This window comes from Pundamilia nyererei, unplaced genomic scaffold (genome assembly GCF_000239375.1).
Source record: "Pundamilia nyererei isolate P.nyererei 1_Seehausen unplaced genomic scaffold, PunNye1.0 scaffold00024, whole genome shotgun sequence".
NCBI classification, from domain to species: domain Eukaryota; kingdom Metazoa; phylum Chordata; class Actinopteri; order Cichliformes; family Cichlidae; genus Pundamilia; species Pundamilia nyererei.
The window spans coordinates 4,088,222-4,112,819 of NW_005187425.1; the positions used below are offsets into that span (position 1 = coordinate 4,088,222).

Below are 24,598 nucleotides of genomic sequence, written 5' to 3' on the forward strand. Positions count from 1 at the left end.
AGTTGTAATATAGCGCTAGGTGAGCACTGTACTTGACGTACACACTGGAGGTGAGGGTGTCAGGGGAGAGCTCGCTGGAGAGAGAGGAGGTTTTTATTGTTGCCCAGCCCTTCCGCTTAAGTGCACATGGCTGGGAGGAAGCCGGGACCTCCAGCTCTGACCTCTGCGCATGTATATTTAATAGGCCATCAGTTGGCCGGGGCAGCGCTCTGATCAGGATTCAGAGAGGGGCTTTGAACACCCCTGTGTATTCCTGAGCGTGCAGCCTCAAGCTGCTCTCCCCAGCTGTGTCAATCCGACAGCACTGTTACAGGCACCCAGACAAGGCGCTGGGCACTCCACTGCTACCGCCTAATGACTACAGAAAAAAAAAGAAAGAAGCAAAACAAACACAAAAACAATAACATTTGGCGTATGGAGCTCTGCTACCATCTAATGAGTGGTTTAAAAAACAGAAATATTACACCAGCTGATATACTGTAGGGTGCGTGGAATGCCTTCGGATTACATCAGCTATACTATACAATGCTATGTTCCCTTTAATAATAACAAAAAGGCAATCTCACGGTGACTGCACTACACACGCTGGTAACGATTGAAGAAACAAGACGGCAAACAGAGAAGTGCCACTCGTGTGTCTTTTCTTCTAACAAGGTATCACTACTCTTTGAATCAAATCGGCTTTGTGTGCGGGTGTGTGTGCATGCGTGTGTGAGCGCATGAATGTCACAGCGCACGCAAGTGTGTGCATATGCGTGTGTGTGTGTGAGGGCAGCTTAACGAGGGTGGTTCATTTGACAGGCAATTAGTTTGCGGAGCTGCTATTGACAGCCCCTGTGCTTGTGTTTGTTCAACAGCTCTGGGTGAGTTCCACGCTCCCTGGGCTACGTGACAAAGCACCTCCGACAGGGAGCTCCTGATCTCCACCGGGGCTCGGAGGCTCACACTGTGAGGGGGGTGGATATGTGACAGCCTAGCAGAGAGAAGAGAGGAGAGAGAAGGGGGAGAGATACAAAACCCACAAGGGTCTATTAGGGGGTTGTTGCAAGTTAATGTAGCTACAACACACTTTTTGTGTTGTATTTTGAAAGGCCTGAGCAATGATGTTGTCATTTGTTGTTTGATTGCGGGGATAGCGGAGGGTAATCTTAGGAGACGCACAGGCTCTCACACTACATGCACACACATAAAAATGCAGAAAGAGAGGAGATGAGGAGGTGGGGGGAAAGCTTGAGGGAGATGGAGGAGAGGAAAAATATAACAAGATCCAAACACTCTTTTATCCTCGAAAATCCCATATTCTAATGCAAGGGCCCATCCCTCTTTTAGTTGCAACCGTTTCGTTTGTAGAGCCAAGCTCCAATCAATATCATTATTTTCACAGAGGATCGAAGTGCCTTCACCGAGTTAATGGGGGATTGAGGTGGTAAACGTTTACCCTCTCACTGTCAGCAGAGCAGTGGTCCATAGTGGGCCCAGATGACAGCACTGGCCCCACTGTGGACACACTATGTGGAGATGTCCTGTGGGTAGACAGGCTGCATGGACTGTCAACCGCCTGCCATGCCCTAGATGGCCTAACATATCAGCCACTTGAGTTAGAGCAGCAGCATGGGCTCTGACTTCTGCTGGAGCTAACAGAAACAAAACGGCCAGTGCAGGCAGCAGCACTACTGCACCGCTTGACACTGTTATTGTTGATACGAGGAAAACCGAAATTACACTTTGCTTTTCCTTGATTTATTTTATGATTGGAGACAGCGCTGATGTAGTTAAGCAAAATATTAACACGTATTAGTTTTTGGACAGCACTCAATGCTGTTTGTGACTACGGATCAGCTGTTCTGTCGGATTTTTGAGAAATGAGGACTAATCTGCAGCTGGCAACAGCAAAGCAAATTCTCTTGTATAGCAGCATATGCTAAATAGCTCTTCAAGCGCGCAGATGCATTGCTGTAAAATACTTCTCATGTCTGCGTATCTGCATCTCCCAGATGGGTCCCAAGCTGTGCCAAACTGCATCTCATCAACTGCTATGAACTATGGCATCACATGACCACAGGAGATATGTGGAGTCCTATTCTGTCTTGCCTTGGCACAACGTGGTCAAGCGATGCATCATCGGTGAGCACACACTTTGTCAAAAAATGGGACGAAGGTGAAGGAAAAAAGGGAGGCAAGGGAGAGACGTGCCTTTTCTGCTCAAACTGTCGAAGTTCTGTTCAGTGAGCAGAAGAAAAGAACAAGACTTTTGTCTATTTTTTTTTCCACTTAAGAAAAAAAAACGACTAATCAGCAGAGTTTGAGTTGATTCGGGTTTGCACGAGGGTGTGACAGAGCAGTGAAAGATTTCATGGGACGTTGCCCCATGATTCATTGAGTTATTGGTTTCCGCCCTGTTTTAATCGCTGACGTGCCCGAGCCAAAAAATCTCGGAGGATTCCGGAGAGTTCTTTTCTCCACCATTCAGCAGAATGGAATTTGGTCTGCAAGTGCCTCACGTCATTCGAGGCGTCCTTCACAGTTTCGGGGGCCCTAATTCAAACCACATGGAGGCCAGCGTCCGGTTACGGACCTCTGCGAGAGAAAAAAAAAGGACATATTCCCATTGGCTGCATCAGGGCGGGAAATGGAGTGTCTTGATGGAAAAAGATAACAAACAGATCTAAGTGGGAGTCACAACACAGCCTAAGCACAAACATATTCACATGCATAAATATACATACACATGTACGTACACGAGGACATATACAAATATACATGCATATACACAAATACACACACAGACTGTGAAACATACACTTGGGCCTGCAAAAGCTGTTTGCTTGACATGATGGAAGAATGAGCAGCAGGCTCTGTAATATTGCTCCTATTCTTCATTGACAAGCATATATATATTTTGCTGTTCCCAACTGACTTTGCAGCGCTGAACTCCATTTATGAATTATCTGACATATTTCCTGCTATTTTTTTGACAGGAGTACTCAGAGGAAATTTCAAGGCACCTTTCTCCTGACAAGTAGAAATATCAATATTTGAATAAATTGCAGATTTGGATCTCCTCACATGGATGCTCTCCAGCAAGAGTGTGTGTGTGTGTATACGACGGCATGAATGTGTGTTTTGCATGTGTGTCTGTGTTTGTGTGTGAGTGAAGGGAATGGGAAGGGGTTTGTTTCATTCTGTTACCACGGTCTTATCCCCCTGAGCCCGCAGGCAGAAATCTGTATGCAGCATTTCATTAGGAGGGAGCTCGACTGAGTGACATGTGAAGCACACCTCGCCGTCGACCTGATGAAGTTTACTTCTCTCAAACGACAAAAAGCCACTTTGTAGACTAGCCTTTTTTCCACTGAGGAAGAGAGGGGGTGATGGCTGAGCACCAATAAAAGAATCATGAATGCTGTTTCACAGAATGACAGGCCTATCTGTACACAAATATTTCTCTTCGAGAAAAATGTAAGCTTCAGAGCTTCTTTTTTTTCTCCTCCCCTCTTTTTAAAGTAGATTTGACTTGATAGAAGTGACAGTGTTCAAAATATGATCACCTAAATTCTAAGCCTTGTAGAAAAAAAGGTTGACAAGAAGCACAAAAGGGAGGCTAGAAACAGATTGTTCTTATCTTACAAAAGTGGCAAGTTTTATGTGAGGAAAACAGCATTTCACCCAGTGAACTAAATAATTTACAAACAAATACACCGTTGTCCTACAACCTTGATAAATACACACTCTGTGTATAAGAGGTCAATGTCAAGCATCCATAACACTCAGTGCTGTCTTCTTAAAGCTCCTGGTGTTACGTATGAGAGACTTCTGCCTATCTGTCTCACTCTGTTTAGCTGCAGTAGCTGCCATGCTGTCTGCATGTCTCCTGCTGCCGCTGATAGATCACTCTCCTGCCCACCCCTTCAACTTACCCCTCCTCTCTGCACCCCGCCATCATTTCAGGGAGCTTGAGAAATGGCTTAGCCATGTGAGGTTACTCAGGTACCAAAGAGGCTGTGACCCTTTGACCCCCAGATCTGACCTTCCTAACCTGAACCTCATACTTTCTCCCTCTCCCCCCCCAAAAAACAAAAACAAATCTAATGCACCTTAGCTGCTCAAAGAAAATCACAAAGCTTTATATCAACGTGGAGCTTTGACAATCATCTGTCCACATGACCTGCGATTTCTCCAACAGGGTCTGCTTGACACTTACAATAGAGAGGTGACGGCACGCAGGTTGTCCATCTCTCGTCTCGCCTGCCCTTATCTCCTCTCCTCTCCATCTCTCTCCGCCTTGTGTGCACAACTTAATAACCAAGCAAGGGGTAGATTCCCATTATGGAAACCCTGGAAAATGGCCCGGACATTTTCCCCCATATCTGGGATCTCCATCTGGAGGACGCACTCTCGCTCTCGCTGCCCCCCTTGTCCAATCTCTGTGTGTGTTCTGGTGAGCCTACGCTGCAGAGATGGCTTTCACTCTCCACTGGCTACAATGAGATTGGCGCACCAGGTTGACTCTATTCGACTCGACAACCCATTTCAATAACGTAACAAAACAGAACAGAGTGGTGATGCTGAATAAAACATTTTTGAGGGGTGCCCAGGGGGCAGTGTGGAGGTCTTAAATGATCTAAATCTGTAAAATTTTGAAACACTTTAGCAGACACATACATTCATGTAGCTATAATCTAAAATAGTGTCAACTTAAGAATAGCAGGTGATTCTTGCTAGCCTGAGCTGTATGTCAGTACGGCTCTTCTCCAATCAGGCTTCATAGCTAGACTATGCGGTTAATAGACTAATAAAGATTACACTGAGGTCAGCAAGTCACTAATCCCTGGCATTATTAGTAAAAACAAAGCCTACAGCTTTGCACTATGCACCTTATCCCATCTGAGTGCCTATGCACGTGCATAAAGTCCGAACATAATATGTGTGACTTAAACCATACAATGAGAAGAGAAAATAAATATGCTAAGAGCAGCAGGGGTGGACCAGGCCGGGCCTCTGTGGACCTATGTCATCGCTCCCTCTGGTCTCAGCTACACTCCCCACCCGAGCGAAAGGTTCAGTGATTACGGAGGCTCAACTTCCCTCTAAGAAAGCAAACCGGAGCTGCAGTCCAAACAAGGCCGAGCCAGCAGCGAGGGAGCACTGCTGCACCAGGCAGCTCGGGTTTACCGTCGCCTCCGACCTGGCTGGCCCCGGGGCTTGCATTAGTCCCCAGCCCAGCCTCCCTAGGACAAACAAACAACCACCACTTACACAGTCAGACGAGCAGTGAGGCAGGGAGAGCTGGTGCCACCAGCACTGTGTGGAGGGGAACCTGACCCAATTGGATTTGCTTTATCACCCCATATAATGACTCCCAGACTGGCCTGTTCCAGTGGTCGAAAATAAAAGATTACAAAAAATATCTGCCTGCTTGCCATTCTGAGTTTGGCCCAAAATGGGCAGCTCCCCCAAAACAGATGGGGAGGCATCTCAAAAATGTTCTCTGCCTCTGGGGACATGTGGTTTTCCCCATCATTATATAACTGTAAACTCCTGGATGTCAGAGATTGGGGATAATAACTTTCAGATGTTGGCAGCCCGGGCCAAAGCTGGGACCTGCTGGATGGGAACAGTTATTTGGCAGAGAAGAGGAAGTCCGAGAGATTAGGACTAAGATGTGACAGGGAGGAAAGTGGATCTGGATGGAGCTCAATAGGTCCTGTTAGTCTGTTCCAGTGTGTTCGGTGTTGTATTGGGTCCTAATGATGACCGTGTGGAAGGCAGGGGCCCAGCGTGTGTGTGCGGGTGGGATAGAGAATGAGACATGAATTAATATCACACCGCAGGAAATCATGTCATCGTGTTAACACGCTGAAATCAAGCTCAAGCGATCCACCACTTTTAGCATTCCATTTCAATTTTCTGAAAGATTTGATATGACAGTTTTAGCACTCCCCACTGCAGTGCAGATGTGCCACTAATTCAGAAACAGACACACCTCCTTCAATAAATGAGTCCTTATAGAAGTGTCATCCTGTTAAACCATTTTTATTGGTTTGTCTCACATGAGCAGGAGAGGATCATTGTTCACTGCAGACGTGGTTGCCGGTTGCTGGCGTGGTCAAGGTTTGGTCACTTAAACTCGCACTCCTCTAATGAAATGAAACATCTCTTCATATATTTTTTTTAATATATTCCAGCTGGTCGCTGCATGGTAGAAAGAACAGCCCTGTTTTTCTTCTTTTTAAATTTTTTTCCCCCCCTTTACTTTAAAGTATCGATCGCAGTGCTGAACAAGCAGAGGAGTGTTTTTTATTGTAAATCAATACTGATCGATCTGCAGCCTGGGTGTTGAATATGGATCAATATCACACCAGGCTGTGGAGGAGATCTGATTTCAATTGGCAAGAGAAGCCCACAGCAGGTTTCCATCAAGCGGTAATTCAAGACATGGGAACATAAGTCAGATGGATTGATATAGACTAGCCAGGACCTTTCTTGCCACTGAACCAGCACAAGGAAATTTCTGTCATATATCATTAACGCAGTTGGGGCAGGCAGTAAAAAAAAAGATGGGGAGCAGAGTACCTCAGTGACCCTCAATGAAGAGCTTTGGTCAAACACTAAAAAAATATGCCATTATTACTGTGAACTTTATGATTTTTATAAATAAAACCCAGAATAGAAAAACAACTGAAACAGTAAAAGCTGAATATCTACTCTCTGTGCACACACACACACCACAGTGTGGTCATATTCTGCAGAACGCCTGGTACTGATTATGCAGAGGTCAAGCTGAGATGCATACTGTAAGCTGTTATTAATTTACTGAACAAATGTCCTGCAGGAAAATCTGGTGCATGGTGAAATGTTTTTAGTACACTTATCACGGGGTCGATCTTTATTAAACCTGCACATTTGTTTAATTTACCACAGAAATGAGACACAAAATATCATTTAACAGCGCGTGTGTGTTGCAGAGGAGCATCGAGCATGTGTGTATGGTAAAAAAGCTGGTCACCTGGTTCATTCATCACTTGTTTGTGATTCCTGAACAGAGAGGCACTGTTCCAAATGACAGCATTGTAAAACAATAAAAACAGAGCTATAGTTAGAAATAACTTGTCACTTTTAATAAATGACACTGGTTCAGGGTTCTTTCTCTGGGGCTTCTCCTCCGATACATCCCAGGCACCCCTGGGGCCAACAGAGCAGCCAGCAGACCAGCTCGTTTCCCCGAGGTAACTGATGACCCTATCCCTGAATTCCCCCCATCTTTGTCCTGTGACCTCACACCAGCGGGAGCAGGACCATGTCCGATGAAATCTTCAGACTGCTTCCCATCCTAATCTAGCCTGTGTCACACTACAAATTGCTACATTCAGAAAATGGAAAAAGATTGCGGCGGTGGTGGAGGGAGGGACTGACAGAGGTAGGGAAAAAAGGAAGGATGGGCAGGGAGGGGGAGCAGAGGAGTGTGCATCGACAACCAGTCCCCTAAGAAAAATACTTGAGGAAAGAACGACTCGGGAGATCCCAACATGGAATCACATCTCAGCGAACATATTGATCTGATTTACAAAACCTCCACTCTAATGCGAAACAAATGGCGTGGGCGTGAACTGGTACTTAACCATAAAACCCCAGCATTACTCCGTCTCCGATGAAATACCACATATATCCCTCACCAGGGCCTAATGTGCTGTTTTACGGCCAGATACGACTGAGGTTGACCCAACAGTTTGTTTGACAATTAGGGGAAACCTAATAAGGATTGAATGGGAGTAAGAACATGCCAAGTGAAAGAAAGGAGACTCTTTTTCAACTGAAAAAATAGCACAAAAAAGGAAAAAGAAAAAAAAAAACACACACACATAGGTCTGAGTGACCTAAATGTGATTCACAGAATCGGGAGCTGTTCGACAAAGATCTTGCGTCATTAATGCTTTAAGGAACCAAACAACATCATCACAACAGCTACAAAGTTTAATTATAAAGGAGAGCTGCTAAATATTTGAGAAAGAGTGGCATGTTTTATTTACCTCAGATTTAATTTCAATAATGTAGGATTTTCACCACGGTGGCTTATTGCAGCAGTGTGTCGGGGAACAGTGAATAAATCTCGATAGAGTGTTTTCGCTCATAATATCAAAATAAATGATCGCTCCGCAGCTGGACATGAAAACTATGGAAAAACAAGTCGGCGAATAAAGATGGCAAACTTTAACAACATATAAAGACATACACCAAAAAAAAACAAAAAAACAAGTGAATAAATAAATATAAAATCTTTGATAACCTTTTCTTACTCCTCTTCGGCTTGTGTGTGTGTGCGTGTGTGTGTGTGTGTGTGTGTGTGTAACTGTGTGTGTGTGTAACTGTGTGTATACAAGGTCCAGTGTTGCTCTTGGCCCAGCATTCATCCCATCACCCCAGCTCTGGCCTTGTTTCTGTCAGCAGTGAACCAGGGGAGTAAAAAGTGGAGGGGGTGGGTGGTTCGGGCAGCTAGAGAAGGAGAGAGGAAGAGAAGGAAAGAGGGAAAGAGAAGGGGGGTGGGGTTGGAGGGGGGGAGGGGTTGTCTCAATGGACAGATGGACTGCTCTTTCTCAACACATGTGGAACCATGTTTCGTCTTTCACTGCCGTCAAGCTGGAGCCGAATCCGTCGCTCTGTTGGCCCGCGCCACTTTCGTACTGCACACCTCTCTCTTTAGCACAGCACACACACACACACACACGCGAGTGTGTGCACACACTCAGAGATGCAGGTACACACACAAAACACATGCACACACGCCACACAAACATCTCCGTCTTTCTCTGCACACATGTTAAAGTCATCACCCCTGCTCAGCGCTAGTAAAACACAACACCCCCGGCTTCTCTGCTGTTGTCAAGTCTTGCCATTAGCTGATGCCACTGGGGAATCCTACCCTAGTGAGGTGGGTCTCCCTCGGGAACGTCAGGCACCACGTTACATTCAGCCGCCACTCATGTGAACCCAAACATGTGAGCATAATTTGGAAAATATCATTTATACTGTGCGTCTTTGTACGTGTCTTGACATTTACAAACTGCGATAAAACCGACATGAGGGAGGAGGGAATAGAAAACAGGGCGAGTATAATTTGAGGTAATGTTTTGCTTAGTGAACAGTATTACCCAATCCTGGATGTTGGAGCACTGGGAAGGAGGTTCTGGCTCTAGGGCTGCAGAGAGGGTCTGGGTTTCATTTCTCGGCAAGTGCAAGCCAAAGGAGGGCTGCCAAGTACAGCTTTCACTCTCAACACTTCCTGCTCTTCCTACTCTGGCTCAGGAGGAGACAGGCTTCACTCAAACATCACGTCGACTTAGGCAGGGGTGGCCAGTTTATTCTCCCATTTCTCAATGGGCGTGAAAAACTCACATCTGTCACATGAATTACACCAAACACAGCCATAAATCCAACAGCAAGATGGATATTTTATTAAGCCGCAAATAATAAGACATTTGCAGGTGTTTGCATGCGTGTGTAAATATAATAACAGAGCATTTCCTATACATGTTAACAGCTTTAAATGACTCACTGTAAAATCTAAAGATCCCACAGCTCAGTGGTATAATGTTAAAAAGAGAAATAAAAGTAACACCTGCAGCAATCAACTCTAAATCAAAACAACAGTGACCCTATCCACTGCATCATTTTCATTATGGATGGTGGGATGGTGTTAGATTAACACTACCTACCGAGTGCCATCTTAATTGCCCCTCTGCAGATGCAGTGAAAACATGTCATTTAGGCACTTCATAAACAGACTTCTCTTTGCAGGTTATCAAGTCAGCCGCTCAGTGAAAACACACCCTCTTTTCCAATGCTGATGTGCAATTAAAATGGTTTTAGAAATCCTCTTTGACAGTCCAGGGCTTAGCCAAAAATGTAAATGACATTAAAGGAGACAATGAATTTAATTTTGTTTAATGTCCCCTTTCGCTGATTCTCATTTACATCACATTTCCACATAAAGGGCTGACCTTATAAATACTGGCATTTGTTCAGCTTTTGGAGGTAATCACGGTTTTGCACAAACCAGATGGGAGCGCACAAATTTTCCGATTTGTTTCTTAGAAGGCCGAGGGAACCACATGCGAGACGTTCTAAGGCTGCGGTCTTTTGTTTCTGGTAAACAACTTGACAACAAGTCAAGTGCACTCTGGGAAATGACCTCGTAGGTGTTCCACAAATGAACGATAACGCAAAGTCATTTAGAAAATACAGGCTCACTAATGAGGGACATAACAGAAAGCTAAGCAAAATCTACATTAGGCAAAAATTTAATTGCATTAACACACGAACAGGTGCGGTGAGGCCTTTATAAATGAGCTAAATGAATAAAAGCCTCCCACAGCACAACCATGTGTGCTGACCAAAAAAAAAGAGAGAGAAAGAAAGAGACAAGGGGAAAAATAAGGGGAAAAAACAAGTCAATGTCATGAATTATTCAGTGGCTGGGCTGCACTCCAAAGGTCAGTGCTCTTTGACCTTTGTGACAGGAAGTGAAAGGGAGGGCCATAGCCGCTGGAATAAATGAAGCTGACATGTTTAGATATGGTCCAGAATCTGTTGGTGAATGGCAGCGTAAACTCACACACCTTAAAAAAAATCCAAATTCATACACGCTCTTAACACATTTGCCGCTTGTCTGTTTCAATGCTACTTGCATAAATTGCTCGAGATCCCTGTGTAAAATGTGACCTTTGAACCCTGACAGTCAGAATGAGTCATTTTCTCTCCTCTTTCAACAACATGTGCCGTCTTATTACAAAATCCATGTGTAAGCCGGAACAATGTATCTAATCTTTCACACAAGAGAGGACAAAGTCAATATGCAAGAGAGTGAAGGCAGATACCCAACCAGAGGAGTCACCGTAAATTGAGTTATGTTTGGCTATATGTGTACTGTAAATGGGAAAACCATCTAATCAGATATTGGGTGCCTCATCACTATATTTCTAAAGACTTAAATTACCAGTTAAATCAGCCTACACTCCCACTTACTTTAAAGGACCATTAACTTATAAATGTGACAACTGTAGCACTGCTGGATTTATAAATGAGACATAGCAAAGTGTACAGCTATGCGATCATAGCAACAATGCTACAATTAGTAGCTGTTTCCTTTATTTAACAAGCACGGACTGACGTACTTTTTTTTTTTTTTTTAGTTTCTGGTTTGATGTCTGAAGAAAGGAAAAAGAGTGCTCATGCTCTTAACAGTGAATCGACTTTTTTGTAGAGCAAAATACGAACTGACTTTTGCAAAAGACACTGAAACTTTAGTAGCACATATAAACCCACCCAAATGCAGCAAAAATAGGGCCTTTCTTCATCCAAAAATTAATATGAATTATGCAAGGGCATCAAATGTAAGTGCTGAAATATTTAAAGACCAAGCAGTGCTGAAACTTTGTGACAGCTGTTGGGCCTATATCTAACCAACTTTTTTTTTTTTTTTAAAGAGAATCCTTCCTCTTCAAAAATCTGAGTGAAAATCTGTATCAAAACTCTGAGAGAAAATAGGGTAAACAGATGTCTGGCTTGACCGCAGGAAAATAGGACACATTTGGAATGATAAGTTTCCCAAACTCCGTTGGATATGCCAGATCCATGGGAATGCCAGTTAATGTCTTGCTAGATGCCAGCTAGCTGTGTGCGCTTTCCCCTCTTACCATCTGGGAAAATGTTACAGAGAATGAACGCCATCAATGATTCACTCCAAATCTGTTTCTTAAGGTTCGGCCATGCTACTGTTTCTCTGGGAAATGTGGCAGTGCTAGCTGGTTTTCATACTGTAATTGTAGACAGATGAGACGTGCCTGATTCAACAATCAAACCTCTCCTCTAGGTTTATGTCACTCAACTATGTTCTACTCAATTGGAAATAATCAGTTTCTGCCAGCAGCGACCGCAGCACAGGTGCCTGTAATGATGTGCATGAGAAAATGACAGATGTAACAGAAATGGCTGTAAAACATGGAAGCTTTAACAGAAAAGCTTACCCATATGCACAGCGGGAAAAGTCAAGTAATTGCAGTAAATAAGCTTACATAGCAAGCCTACAGTGTGCTCTGGCCGTGTCCGTAACTCTTGCTAAACCCTGCAACCTTTCACAAGCACCCCTCTCTGCAAGCCTCCTTCAGTCACTGGGAACCTGTGTGGGTCTGTTAGGGTGAGCTGACGGGCTCATAGTTACGACATGGAGACAATGGGAGGGTCTAATGAGGAACATATGCTTTTGTGTTTCAACAGAGCTGCTCATTGTGCAAGGAAAGGGATACTCTACTCCTATTCAGACTCGTCACAATGAAAATCCGAGCCCTCCCTGAGCCAGTTGAGCTTACAATATCCATCCGCTTCTTTTTTCCCTGTTCTTTTTTTCCCACCCCTCTTCTTGACTTTAATTCTCCATGCATTCATTTTGCTTATTGTACTTAAGTTACATGTTTTGTCCCGCAGATTGAAGAACAATGGCGTGCGAAACTCTAAACAGTAAAAGGCAGCAGAGCAGCACAAAGCAAACATGAAAGCGGCGGAAATCAGGAGACATAGACGTCTCAAGTTATATGTTAATGTTTGCACTATCGCTGTCACTATTGTAAGGAACAAATGCACCTGACTAATGAATTAAGAAATCCTTGCAATCCGGCGAGAAAAAAAAAAGGAAAAAGCTATACTCTTACGATGCCCTAAAAAACCCCTCAATAGTTTTCTTGTACTTGCATTGAGATACATTCAGCCACAGCAACAGCATGAACGACATACAAGCAGCACGCGTGTGTGTTTGAGGATGTGCATGCGTGTGTGTGGGTGTCTGTCTGTCTGCGTTTGTGTCCTTGTCTGAGTGTGCATCTGCGTTTATCTACATGTGTGTCTTTGTGAGCTTGACTTCAGACAGCAGTAGCTCTGGTAATCCATCCAGGCTCCCAGGGCAGCCAGCTCCTACTTCCTGATGCATGAGAAGCCGCTGGAGTGGAGTGGCAGCAACAACTGCTCAGCCCTATTTGATTACTAATAAGAGAGTTGTCCCCTCTGTCAGATACCAGGCATTCTCCACTAAGCAAACAGTGATTCCAGCTAGTCAAACATTAGCATTGCTGTCTCTCCCTACTACGTGGTGAGAGTTACATTGAGATCGACGCTCAAACTACACCCCCTACCTCACCTCTATAGCCACCGAACACACATAAGCACATAAGCGCGCACACCCTCGTACCACCAACCTAAACATATTCACATTGACCAAGACCTATAGTTTCACAGCGTGAGGGAAAATGTCAACGCCTGGAAGAAGGCCATTTATTCTCCCACTTTATAAAGTGATGAAGGTAATATAAAAGTGGCAGATAACTAGCCTGAAGGTGCAGAACAAAACAGCAGACATAAAATGTTTATCCCTCCTAAAACAAAGCTTTAATGGCACCTAGCTCACAGCTAACTTGAACGAAGGAAACAGTCAATGAAAAACAACTATTGACAGTGTAAGCATCACTGTCATAAACAAAGAAAGGAAGCCAGCCAAATAAATGCGAAGTTGCCTAAGCTAATTAGGTGTATTCCCAGCATGATCCTCTAGTGATTGAACCACCTGTGACTGAACAAACCCTATCCAGGTGGTGACCGCCCCTCAGTGCACAGGTACTTGGGAAAGACACCCCTCAGCCACTCACACAGAGTCACCCACAGTTCCCACACTGTGGGCTGTAAGATGCAAGTCAGCCCAACTGGGCCGTCTGGTACAGCGGGAGGGGACTAATTTGTTCACTAGCTCATCCGTGTGCCTGCTCATCCACTCAGTCACTCATGCATTTAGTCAGTCTGACGCTCACTCATTCACTTACTCATTCCCTGTTCGCAAACACAGAAAAGGAAAAAGCTGCACACGGCCTACCTGTCAATGATCACTGGGTCTGAGGGAGTCTCGTTCCTGTTTCCACAGCTTTTCTTGTCACAGCATCGGCTACAAAAACATAGAAAAGTGTGTTACAGGGCAAGCGATACTTTGCACAATAAATACAAATAAATAAATAATGCACAAAAAAAAAAAAAAACACGCATGTATTACGCGTATCTGAGTGCTTTTGATATGGGGGGTAAAAATTACCATGAAATTTCCTTCACTCAATCTATCCTTTCCATTGATGCTGATGGCTGATAAAAATGGTGAAAACAACATGTTGTGTTGTTTGGCTTAGTGTTGGAGGGGAGGGGAGTGGGGATTGGGCCAGGAGGCAGGGGAGTCACTTTTCACAGCTTCAGCTTTTGTTTACCTCTAATTGCCAAGCTGCTATTTCTGAGGGAGATGCAAGGTGCCACCCTCAACCAATATTTCTGCGGGGCATTTATCAATTATGGCCTCAAAAGCACTAATCTATCTTCCACCACATGTTTCAACCATCTCCTCCCTAAGCCTATAGCTAGCTGCCTTTCACTTCTTTGATTGGGACTGGAATAAAAAAAACAGCAAAAATAAACAAATACATCATCCCAGCTTCCATTTGAAATGAAAACATATAAACATATGTGAATAAGATTGATTTATGCCATATGGTGCAGAAAGGGAAAACAAAGATTTTGTGCAAAGCTACTGTCAGTCAAGCACACGCTATTTAAATATCCCTGATTTACATGACTTTCTAGAAGCAATAATAAAAAAGTGTTTTATGGCTGCAAAGTACTGAGAAAAAATATATAATTCAAAAACTAGTTTATTACACGGCTAAAATAAAATATGCTTTAATTAGATAATATATCAAAAGAATATTCTCATTATGTATATCTTCTTATGTGATAATAGGCAGCAGTTGTAGTAGTTGTTTTATTCAGCAGCAAAATGCACTTCCCTTTGGAAAAAAAAAAAATATTACCTCTCGAGCACGACCATATTCAATGTGTCACAAATAAGTGATGGATGCTTGTATAAATTGAGCGTGAGTGATGAGTTTATGCATGGAAAAAGACAAATCATTCTCAGCTCTCATGCTGCACTTGCTCTCAACCAGTAACTTGAACAATGCACCGGTGCAACAAAGGAGCGGTTAACCGACAGTATCCGAATTCAATGTTCACAAAGCTCATGCTGAGCTCAACAATAACAACAAAAGGCGTTTTTCCTTTTAGTATCAATGACACCGCTGAATAGCAGCGCAATATGAGTGGAGATTTATGTGGTTAAATGACACTAAAAGGCTTGCTGATCATTGTTGACAGGTGGGATCAACTGAGAATTGAGTACAAAAAAAAAAAAGATGCATAGCATGCAGCATTAATGCATAACAGAAGACACATTGTCCCTGGCATGCTGATATATAATTCTTAAAATATAAAAACAAACTAAAAGATTAAAAAAAACAAAACCACAACTTATGTACTTTGTCACTGAGTGTTTATTACACATTCAGTTCCCCTTCACTGGAAAAGACAGTTCATTTTCACTGTCATATTCATATCAAAGTTGAATCACATCATATCAAAGTTAGAAATGACAGCAGCTCTCTCTCGCTCTGTGGCTGCTGAAGGACCACAGGACAGTTTTGGCTCGCTGCATCACATCATGAGTGTCAAAACTTATTGAAGGGGAGGGAATTACTTTTTGCTTGAATCTGCAAAATGGACAGAGCAGGAAAATAACGCTTACCTGCACATAATTTCATGAGTAAGAAGAACTCTGCACATTTCTGGATTCTTGTCTTGACCCTCATAAACTATGGCCTTTGAAACAAAATGAGATGGAAATAAAGTGAAAACACAGCCGTCGTTTTCAACACACACATCAAGAAAACTCTTGAACTGGCAAATAATTAGGCTACTGTTTAACAAAATAAATCAGGGCATGAACACACGTGATGTTAGAGCAACACAATATAACAGATGAGACCAAATACTGAATAGGAAATGTGGTTCAAATAATCCCAGCATTCCCCTGTGCTGTAAATTATACTGATTTCTATAAACATAAATGACTGTCTAAATTTAACTATTAAAAAATGCACAAATATCAACTGCTTCTACATTTTTGTGGCAGCAATAGTAAAAATTTATATAAAAATAAAAGTAGCAATCCATATATTTAATAATAATCATAAACTGTATTTTTTATTAATCTGGATAATATGTGGCACAGACAGACAGAGGAAGAGAGAGGGGGGGGAGACAGAGGGATTTTCATAAGGAGAGATCCAATAGAAGTGTCATCAATATGCTTATAATCTGGGGATATTTGGGGGAAAGTGTTAATGGGCAATCTGTTGTTTATTTTGAGCCGCTAACAATGATCTTTCTGTGGATAAAAAGCGGTGTCTGGCGGTACGGTTGAGTAATTTTTGAGCATTGGCTGAAACAGATGGCGTGGAGCTATCAGTTCTGCCGCTCTTCTCTCCCTCCCTCGATCCCTCCCTCCTTCTACCATTTCTAAGGATAGACACTTTACTCCCTCGTACGCTGAACCGGCACCGAGTGTAAATGCAAAGCAAAGCAACAAATTATAAAGAAAATATTGCACATAATGCCAAAAAAATCTACATATATATATATATAATAAATAAACCTGATAGGTTGCATTTAATTTTTACGTTCTGTTTGCCTAGAATGAAATTTGTATTTTTTGCCCCTGACTCTCTTTATGCCAACAGGAAAGAATGACTTTGAAAAAGTGACATATCTGAACCAGGTCGCATCACTCTCTCTCGCTTCTAAAAGCTGTCCTACTTGACCTGCTGTGGTTTTTTTTTCCTCCCCTCTCTTCTTTTTTTCGGGGGAACCAGGCGATTATCTATATTGGTTTGATTTATGTGGCTATTTGCAGCTGTAGAAACAGAAATCCATAAATTGCTTGTTCTGCGTCATTGACTCGGATCATTCGCACAGGAATGTTGTCTGTGACCAGTGGTCCAGGCTTCACGGCTCTATTCAGGAGGCTCTAGCTAAATCCTCTGTTTAATAATAAAACACGATATGGAGAGACGAAAGCGTGGCGTCTAATTTTATTTTCCCTAATCATAATTAAGTTCGGTAATCTAAAAAAAAAAAAAAAAAAATACTCATAAGCATTTTTGGGGGTTTATTTTTACGCTATGAAAGCCATTCACGTGTTTACACCTGAGCAGAATTTTTTAAATGTCTATTTTTATAAATATAACATTTAAAGCAATTTTTAAAAAAAAATGTTTAGACCGTCACCTCTGACTCTTTGCAGGAAAAGTCAAATCGGATCATATGGAGCAGAGGTAGTGTTTAAATTTTAATGCTGGACAAACTGAACCTACAAAAAAAAAAAGACTCAACTCTGGCGAAGAGAAATTGACTTTAGGGTCTTGCAATATGATATGGTCAAACGTAAACAGTCAAAATGGAAGCTGTCTCTTCTGATTCCATCTGTAATTTGATTTTTATTTTGTGCCACAACTGCATTTTGCAAGATTTTTTTCTTTTTTTTTTTTAGAAAACCGAGAAGTGTGTCTATGTATCTCAGGGGTGACGATTTACACGCCATGTTAAGATTTTGTTTGGCTTTTTTTTAAATGTTTTTTTCCTCCCCCACTTGTGAACCGTGGACGCGAGGCAAGTTTGCACTGTGCGCAGAAACAAGTGTAACAGCAGCAGCTTACCTGCTTCGTCATGGAATCGATTAACCGTATGTAAAGATCCTGTTCTGTTCTGACGCCTGGGGAGAGAAAAAGAGGAGCACTTTTACATTTTTAAGGAATTGTGGGTAATGAGTTTATGAAAATAAATAATAATAAACCCTCAAAAAAAGAGAAAAAAGAAAAAAAAACTTTTCATTAAAATCTAAGAGTTCAGATAGTGATTATAATTTTATAATATTATTATTATTATTATAATTATAATAATAATAATAATTATTATTATTATTATTATTACATGTGGTTTTACGCACACAGACAAACTCACTGATAGATTTTCACATGTTTCTAAAAATATTAAAGACAGTTTCACTCACCGTTACTGTACAATAACTGTAGTTTGTAATGTATCCCATTGTTAGTTTTTTCACTGGTTGGTTCCTGCAGAAAACAACAGTTTGTGAAAATCAGCAATCAGAAAAACAACTGCCCATCACCACCACATGTCTATGCGTTTAAAAATAAATTCAGAGTTTTGGTGCTAAAGAAGAGAAACGGCTTTAGATGCTAAAATGACCCTCTGTCATCAAGGAATTGAATTTTTCCTTTTTTCCTTTTTTTCTTTTTAAAGAAAATCAATATTACACGTGACTTCCCCTTAGTAACCCATTGCCCATTTCTGAGTACATAATTTCGATACATGTACTGATTATGTAGAGAGGTGCATGTATTCTAAAATACACCGCTTACTTTTTCTTTCTCCACAAAGTCCACAAAAGCTGTCCTTTCGATCTCCACGGGCTGACCCTGTCTGTCATACAGCGCCAGGACGAAATGGAAAAAATTGGATTTTCTGAGGTTGGAAGGGGGCTGCTTTTCATAATGTGCCCGTGCCAAGCCGACACCGCTGCGGGGAGAAAACAAGAGACCATCTCGGTTAAGCACCGGACACCGGGGATACTAGATGATGGAGAAGCTGATGGAAACATTGGAGATGCAGAAGCACGCTTGAGTACGGGGGAGATTTCTTGATTTGTCACAATAATGGGTAATCTGATGTAATGAAAGAAGGGAAAGCCGAAGGGGGGGCATTTATTGGGAGACCGTAATTGATACAGAGTATTCAGGGGATTGAGGGGTCGATATGATGAGGAGGGAATGCGTGAGAAAAATCAGATGCTTTTTGGCATGCGTACCTTTGGGCGGCTGTGTTTGCATCCACCACCCCAGCTGTGTGCATCCAGGAGCGGACCGAGTTCAGTCCACCCAGCGGTTCCTCCTTCATCGTCGTCCCACCCCGCGGTATAGTTTCCTGAATCCCAAACATTTAGGACAATTTGCGTGAAAAAGAGCCTCCTGCGAAATTAGGCAAATAAACGTCCAAGCGTGTTATCCTTCAGGGTTTTTTTTTTCACGGGATAAGTAGCGAGAGCCGATTCAGACTTGCGAGGGAAAACCCGGTCCACAGGTCTTGCCTCCCTCTTCAGTCCGTCCGATGTGAACAATTCTCAAAGTGCTGTACTTAGTTAGAGCGGTATCCACAGACTGGAAAAGTGAATTGTTCAATAGACAAGATTTTTTTGTGTTGCTATTGTTCCTCTGTTTTTTTTTCTTTTCTTTTTTTTTGTGCTATTCACAGAAAAATCGATGGCAGTTGTTTGTGTTTGTGGGTGATGCTGCTCTCAAAGTGCCCACATCCCTGAAGCACCGCATCCAAAACCTTCAGGACTTCTTGTTGAATAAAAAACCCACTCCTGAAAAGGTGCTGCTGCTTCTCCACAAGACAAACACAGGCAAAGGCTGATCACCAGTGGAGGTGTTCCTAGTACACAGGAGAGGTGGATAAGGGGCCCTTTCGCGTCGTGCAGGATGGATGGGAACATGCAAAACTAAGCCCTCTTTCCCCGAGGACTGAAATCTTTCCCGGGAGCCAAAACTCTAAACCCACGGGAGAGGCGCTGTCAGAATATGACGCTGAAGGGGCGTGGTTTTGACCATATATGGAGCTCTGACGGTTCCTGTCAGGCAGTGGCGCTCCACTGTACGGGTACAGCCCTATAGTGCAGCAGCTTGAGAACACTCATTCGCTCCACTTTTCCTCTTGCTTAGGCCCTATATGTGGTGAGTTTGATTTTTTTAATGATATGGAAAATTCAACCGGGTGTAACCATCACACATAATGAGGAGGAAAATAATAATAATAATAAAATAATCATAATAATAATACATAACAATTACTCGGAATTCAGTGCTTATTATTTTTAGCTGGCCTACCGATTGCAATTTCCGTGATTAGTTTTATTATAATGGATTAAAATTAATAGCATTTCATATATTTATTCGATTAAATTTGTTAACACCATTACAAATTGACTTGATGAGACTGTTTGTTCACTGACGTATCGAAAGCATCTCAGTGTCTGTGAGATTAAAGGCCATAAATCATATTTCAATAAGAGCAGATTATGTTTCTTCATAAAATTGATATATATTCTATTTCGTATTGTGATCGCGTGCTGTGGGTTATGTTATTGTAATTAAGGTGTAATTAACACAACGCGGAAATCATAAAATCACACATGATTATAAATATTTTAATTTACATTAACTTTTCATTGATCATTTTTTTAACAACAGGTATTTGACTCATTTGTTTCGCTGGGGCAGTCGGGCAGGTTTTTTTTTTTTTGGTTTTTTTTATGTTTTAGTTTTTGCGTACAAAATCCAAAAAAGGGAGCAAAGTTTGGAAATCAGACGGAGTTTTTCAGCATCTTTGTTATTAATGTCAAAACAAATCAGTCACATCGCGGTGCCATTTACTGCAGATAAAGTCAGGTCTTTTGACCTCTTTTATAGATTAAAAATCAGAGTCGGTGTCTCATGACATTAAACAAACTTCGGGAAATCCATGGTTCTATGTCTTCCGCATTTAATGCACGCCATGTACCTAATAATCAGAAACATCTTAATCATTTTTAAAGAGCCAACTGCCTACATGTCCGACTCCGTCCGAGAGGGACAAGCAAGCAATTCGGTTCATTAGTGGTGAAAGGGGGGAGAGGATGAAGGAGAGAGGGGAGGGTGCGAGGAAGAGAGATGTGTGCTATATCCTGAGCAATCTATCTAGCTGGTGCAGAGGGTTAATAGCTGCTGCCAAAGATAAGTGAATTATAAGCTGTTGCTTTCACCTCTACACAATCTATTGCCAAATTGCCCAGTTACAAAACCAGGTTGTAGATTTTTTTTTAAACTTTTTATTTTTGTTTTTGTTTTTTATTTTTTTTAGAGAACTCAAAGTTTAAATTTGTGGGGAGGGGAGGATATGAGAATGGAATCAAATGGGTGCTCTTTGTTAATTGTATTTTTCCCCCTTAGATGAAACAAATCGAGACGCGTGCTGCAAATGTTTTGTCTGTTCTACCGAGATTGCAAATATCTTTTTTGCACAGAACTCACTGTGCTTTTTGCACAGTTTCAAGTCGCTTATTAGAACTTAACCCCTGATTACACGCACCGAGGCGATTTAAATCTGATTATCAAATTAGGAGACTTTGAGACAAATCCTCTTAGATCTGATACTGTTGACTGGAGAGGGAAAATGGATCTCCACACCCGTCACGTAGGTAACGATGCTGTCCTGAAAGGGAGTTTTAAACCGTATTTGACAACAAATGCAGCTGCCCCGCTATTTCAGAAGATATTAAAGGAAAATGAATGCAAATCTGTGTGCAGGAGCCATCTGGACGTGGAGAGAGGGAGTCAGCTGCTCCACACACTGAGGCGCGGAGCCTGAATCCGTCTCAGCTCATTCTGTGGGATCATCTGCGTGGTGGGCTTACACCGTGGAAAATGCGCTCTCCATCATTAGGTGAAATGTTAGCATCAAAATAAAAGAAATGTTGATCCCCGTTTGTTTTAGTGATTGCATGCATGAAAACTTTGCACGGGCGTGGAATTAGACCATCTCAGTCACATTTTCTTTTTATTACCCACCCCCTCCCCCACTCTCCTTAAGAAATTTTTTTTAAATCCACTTTTTTCAACAGCGTGCTAGAGGTAAGTGATGGGTGACAGAGAAGGGGAAACAATTGCAAACTATTTCATCTTGGCCGCATTAAGCCAGCCTGAATGCTCGTATAAATGACCGGCTGATAACACGGGGGCCCTGTTATCTCACTCTTTCTATTCAGTGATCACAATGAGTGAACCCCCAAAGATTTGGACCTGACCACTGATATAAAACCAAACTCCTCGGGACGCGTGGTTTCCACTCAAAAAAAAATGTTACAGGGTGACTTTAGAAGACCTCCCGTCTCGACGGGACGAGGGTGACGTCTTCTTTTTTGTGTGCGTGTGTCTATGTGTGTGTGTGTGAATTTACGGGGCGAGGCCCTCATGATCTCCTTAAATTTGCATGTAAATGGCGACATCAGCCTATACGCGTGCCAGGGGCCAGCGGGCCTCCCAGATGTCAAGGCAAAGTCAATCAGCCGGCCGCTGCCCAGCTGTCCATCGATGCACTTTATTGGGACAACACTTTCATTATGCTCACCTGCATTGTTTCCTAATGGATTGATTGGTAAAAAGCGAAGTGAAGGAAATTTTATTAGCACCCACCAAGCAAGTTTCCTCACGGCTTTATCGCAGAGGTTGTTTTAAAGTGATCTTTTTCCCCCTTCTCCTTCTTCTTCTTTTTTTCGATTAAATATTTATCAAGTACGCCCACAGTTAGGCATTATTCCAAATTCCATACGGAACAAATAGGCAATCAGCCCACTTACTGTTTACAGCTAACATCGCCTGTTCCGTTGTTTAGAGCTACAATATTTTGTGAAAATATTTGAAGTTGAAATTTAAGTTACACCGCGCAAAGAAAACTAATTTAGGGAGCTTCAGCCTACAGCCTTTGTTTAAAATTTCTGTCACTTGTAGCTGAATTAGAAAAGATTAACTCCAGCTGATGCTTGTGCGTTGACAATTTTCTCATGAGTAGGGAGGAAAAAAATACACATCACTTATATCAGTTTCCCCCATCAGTTTTAATTAAATTACCAAATAGCTTGATTCCGCATCACATATATATATAAAAAAAAAACCTTCAGTGCAAACTTTAGTTATTACAACTTATCGGCCTAATAAATGCACGCCTAAAATTCGATATCTCATATTAAAACATGGTTTTCACGATATTTTTTTAATTATTGTAGTTAGAAAAAAAATCAAACGGCCAAGAGTGATGAGATCAATCATGAAGGCTGTTCGTGTCAAGTTGGAGCTAATAGACGGACAGCGCCCCTCGTTGGTTACACTTGAGATCATGGAGTCGATATGAGGCAGCTGTGTTGTTCAGTGACAAGATAGCAAAATCTCAAGTTTGGTTTATATGTAACTGCTTCCCCACTGCCCCACGAGCTACATTTTCTTTTTTCAAATTCAGGTACTATTTTAAAAAGCAACAGAATTATTTTTAAAATAATAAAAAATATATTTTTTTTATTTTTCTTTGTCATCTCGCACACTAGAATAAGAAAAAATAACAGATATTTGAAGGGCTAAAAAAATTAAGGAAAGAACGTTTTTTATGTATTATTATTATTATTATTATTATTATTATTATTATTATTATTATTATTATTATTATTTCTGGTGTGTTTATTGTGTGTCTGAAATAAACATTATTTGACAATGTGCTGGTGTGACCTCACGTTTCGTCACTAACTTCTGTCAGAGTGTTCATGTTAATTGTGTGCAGTGGTGAGTTCTGTCAAGGGCATTGCCCGTGCGCACAATTTGCATTTCCATTCTGCTGTGGAAATGATGAGAGAGTTTCTGCGCGGTTTAGAGCCTCGCGGCGCAGTCTGTGGGCGAATTACATTTAAAGAAGGCGAGAGAAATTAAATAAGAAACCGAGACCACTTCAGGGCTATTAACATCTAAAATATCCCCTGGAAATTTAGACCAAAATACACATGACCAAATACCCAGGATACCTTCGCTCTTAACACAGCCCTGGTCTTGATTGTGTCCATCACTGTTTTGTAGGCCTATCTAAAATTCTTTATTTAAAAAAAAAAGTTATCAGGCCGCCTCACATTTCTCAGTGGCGATGATGGAAGTGAGGCAAATTTGATTATTCAGCTCTAAATCGGAACATATTAACTTAATATATAGGCGCCCTACTGCCAAACAGACTGTGACACTCAGAAAAATGGGTGCAAAAATCCGACTTTAAAGGTCAGTTTAAAAAAAAAACCCTCATCAGTAAGTATGATGTGGGCACATGTTGCATCGGGGAAAGTGGCCTCCAAAAGAGGAGGCATCAGCTTTAACCTTGTTCCTTTTTTTTCTTATTTTTTTTAGAGCGCCTGTGCATGCATGACCAAACAGGCAGCAGCCTTTCCCTCAGTACTCCAGAGACCTTTAATTTGCCTGTTGACCCCAGGATGGAGGTGTTGCCAACTCACAGTGATACTACCTCACCCACAAGAGACTAATAATTCTCAAGTTACTTACATCAAAATATATATTTTCAACATGTTGCATCAGTGCCTCTAATTCGTTTTTCTCCTTTAGGGGCTGCCATTATAAAGGAGATACATATTTGATGGCAACTGGCAAGTCTACAAATGCATTTTGATTTTAGTCAGATTATTAATATCGGACTGTGTTACTATTAACAGAAATGTTAATTATGATGTCAAGACAGAGGGAGTCAAGGTGAAAGCTGCACAGCAATAGCTAAAAATAATCCATGCCAGCCAGAGTACAGTATGATCCTGCAGAGGAGTGTTACTGGCAAGGGACCTTTTTGCTGCAACAAAGAGGTGGAAAAGAGGAAGTAAATGAATTAGAGTACAAGCCAGATTTTGTCTTTGTTTCATCCACACTTGTCCTGTCCCTATTTTCCAACCTCTCCCTTTTCCTTGCTATTGGAAGTGCTGCAAATTGTATAATGCTGGTCTTTGTTCTACAGAGTCAAGCCACATGAATAGCCGTCC

General features: G+C 41.9%; 1 protein-coding gene across 6 annotated transcripts in view; it reads right to left on the reverse strand.

Annotated features, from left to right (window-relative positions):
- Nucleotides 1-19,493, reverse strand: part of LOC102205400 (EBF transcription factor 3) — a 65,775-nt gene extending 46,282 nt beyond the window's left edge. For all 6 annotated transcript variants that reach the window (XM_005727454.2, XM_013909385.1, XM_005727453.2 and 3 more), the window contains exons 1-6: nucleotides 18,797-19,493; nucleotides 18,351-18,507; nucleotides 17,978-18,041; nucleotides 17,625-17,680; nucleotides 15,656-15,729; nucleotides 13,910-13,978 (exon numbers count right to left, since the gene is read on the reverse strand). In XM_005727454.2, the coding sequence (XP_005727511.1) occupies nucleotides 13,910-13,978; nucleotides 15,656-15,729; nucleotides 17,625-17,680; nucleotides 17,978-18,041; nucleotides 18,351-18,507; nucleotides 18,797-18,927 (551 nt within the window). In that variant the 5' untranslated portion in view covers nucleotides 18,928-19,493. The remainder of the gene's footprint in view (nucleotides 1-13,909; nucleotides 13,979-15,655; nucleotides 15,730-17,624; nucleotides 17,681-17,977; nucleotides 18,042-18,350; nucleotides 18,508-18,796) is intronic.
- Between the last annotated feature and the right edge of the window lie 5,105 nt (nucleotides 19,494-24,598).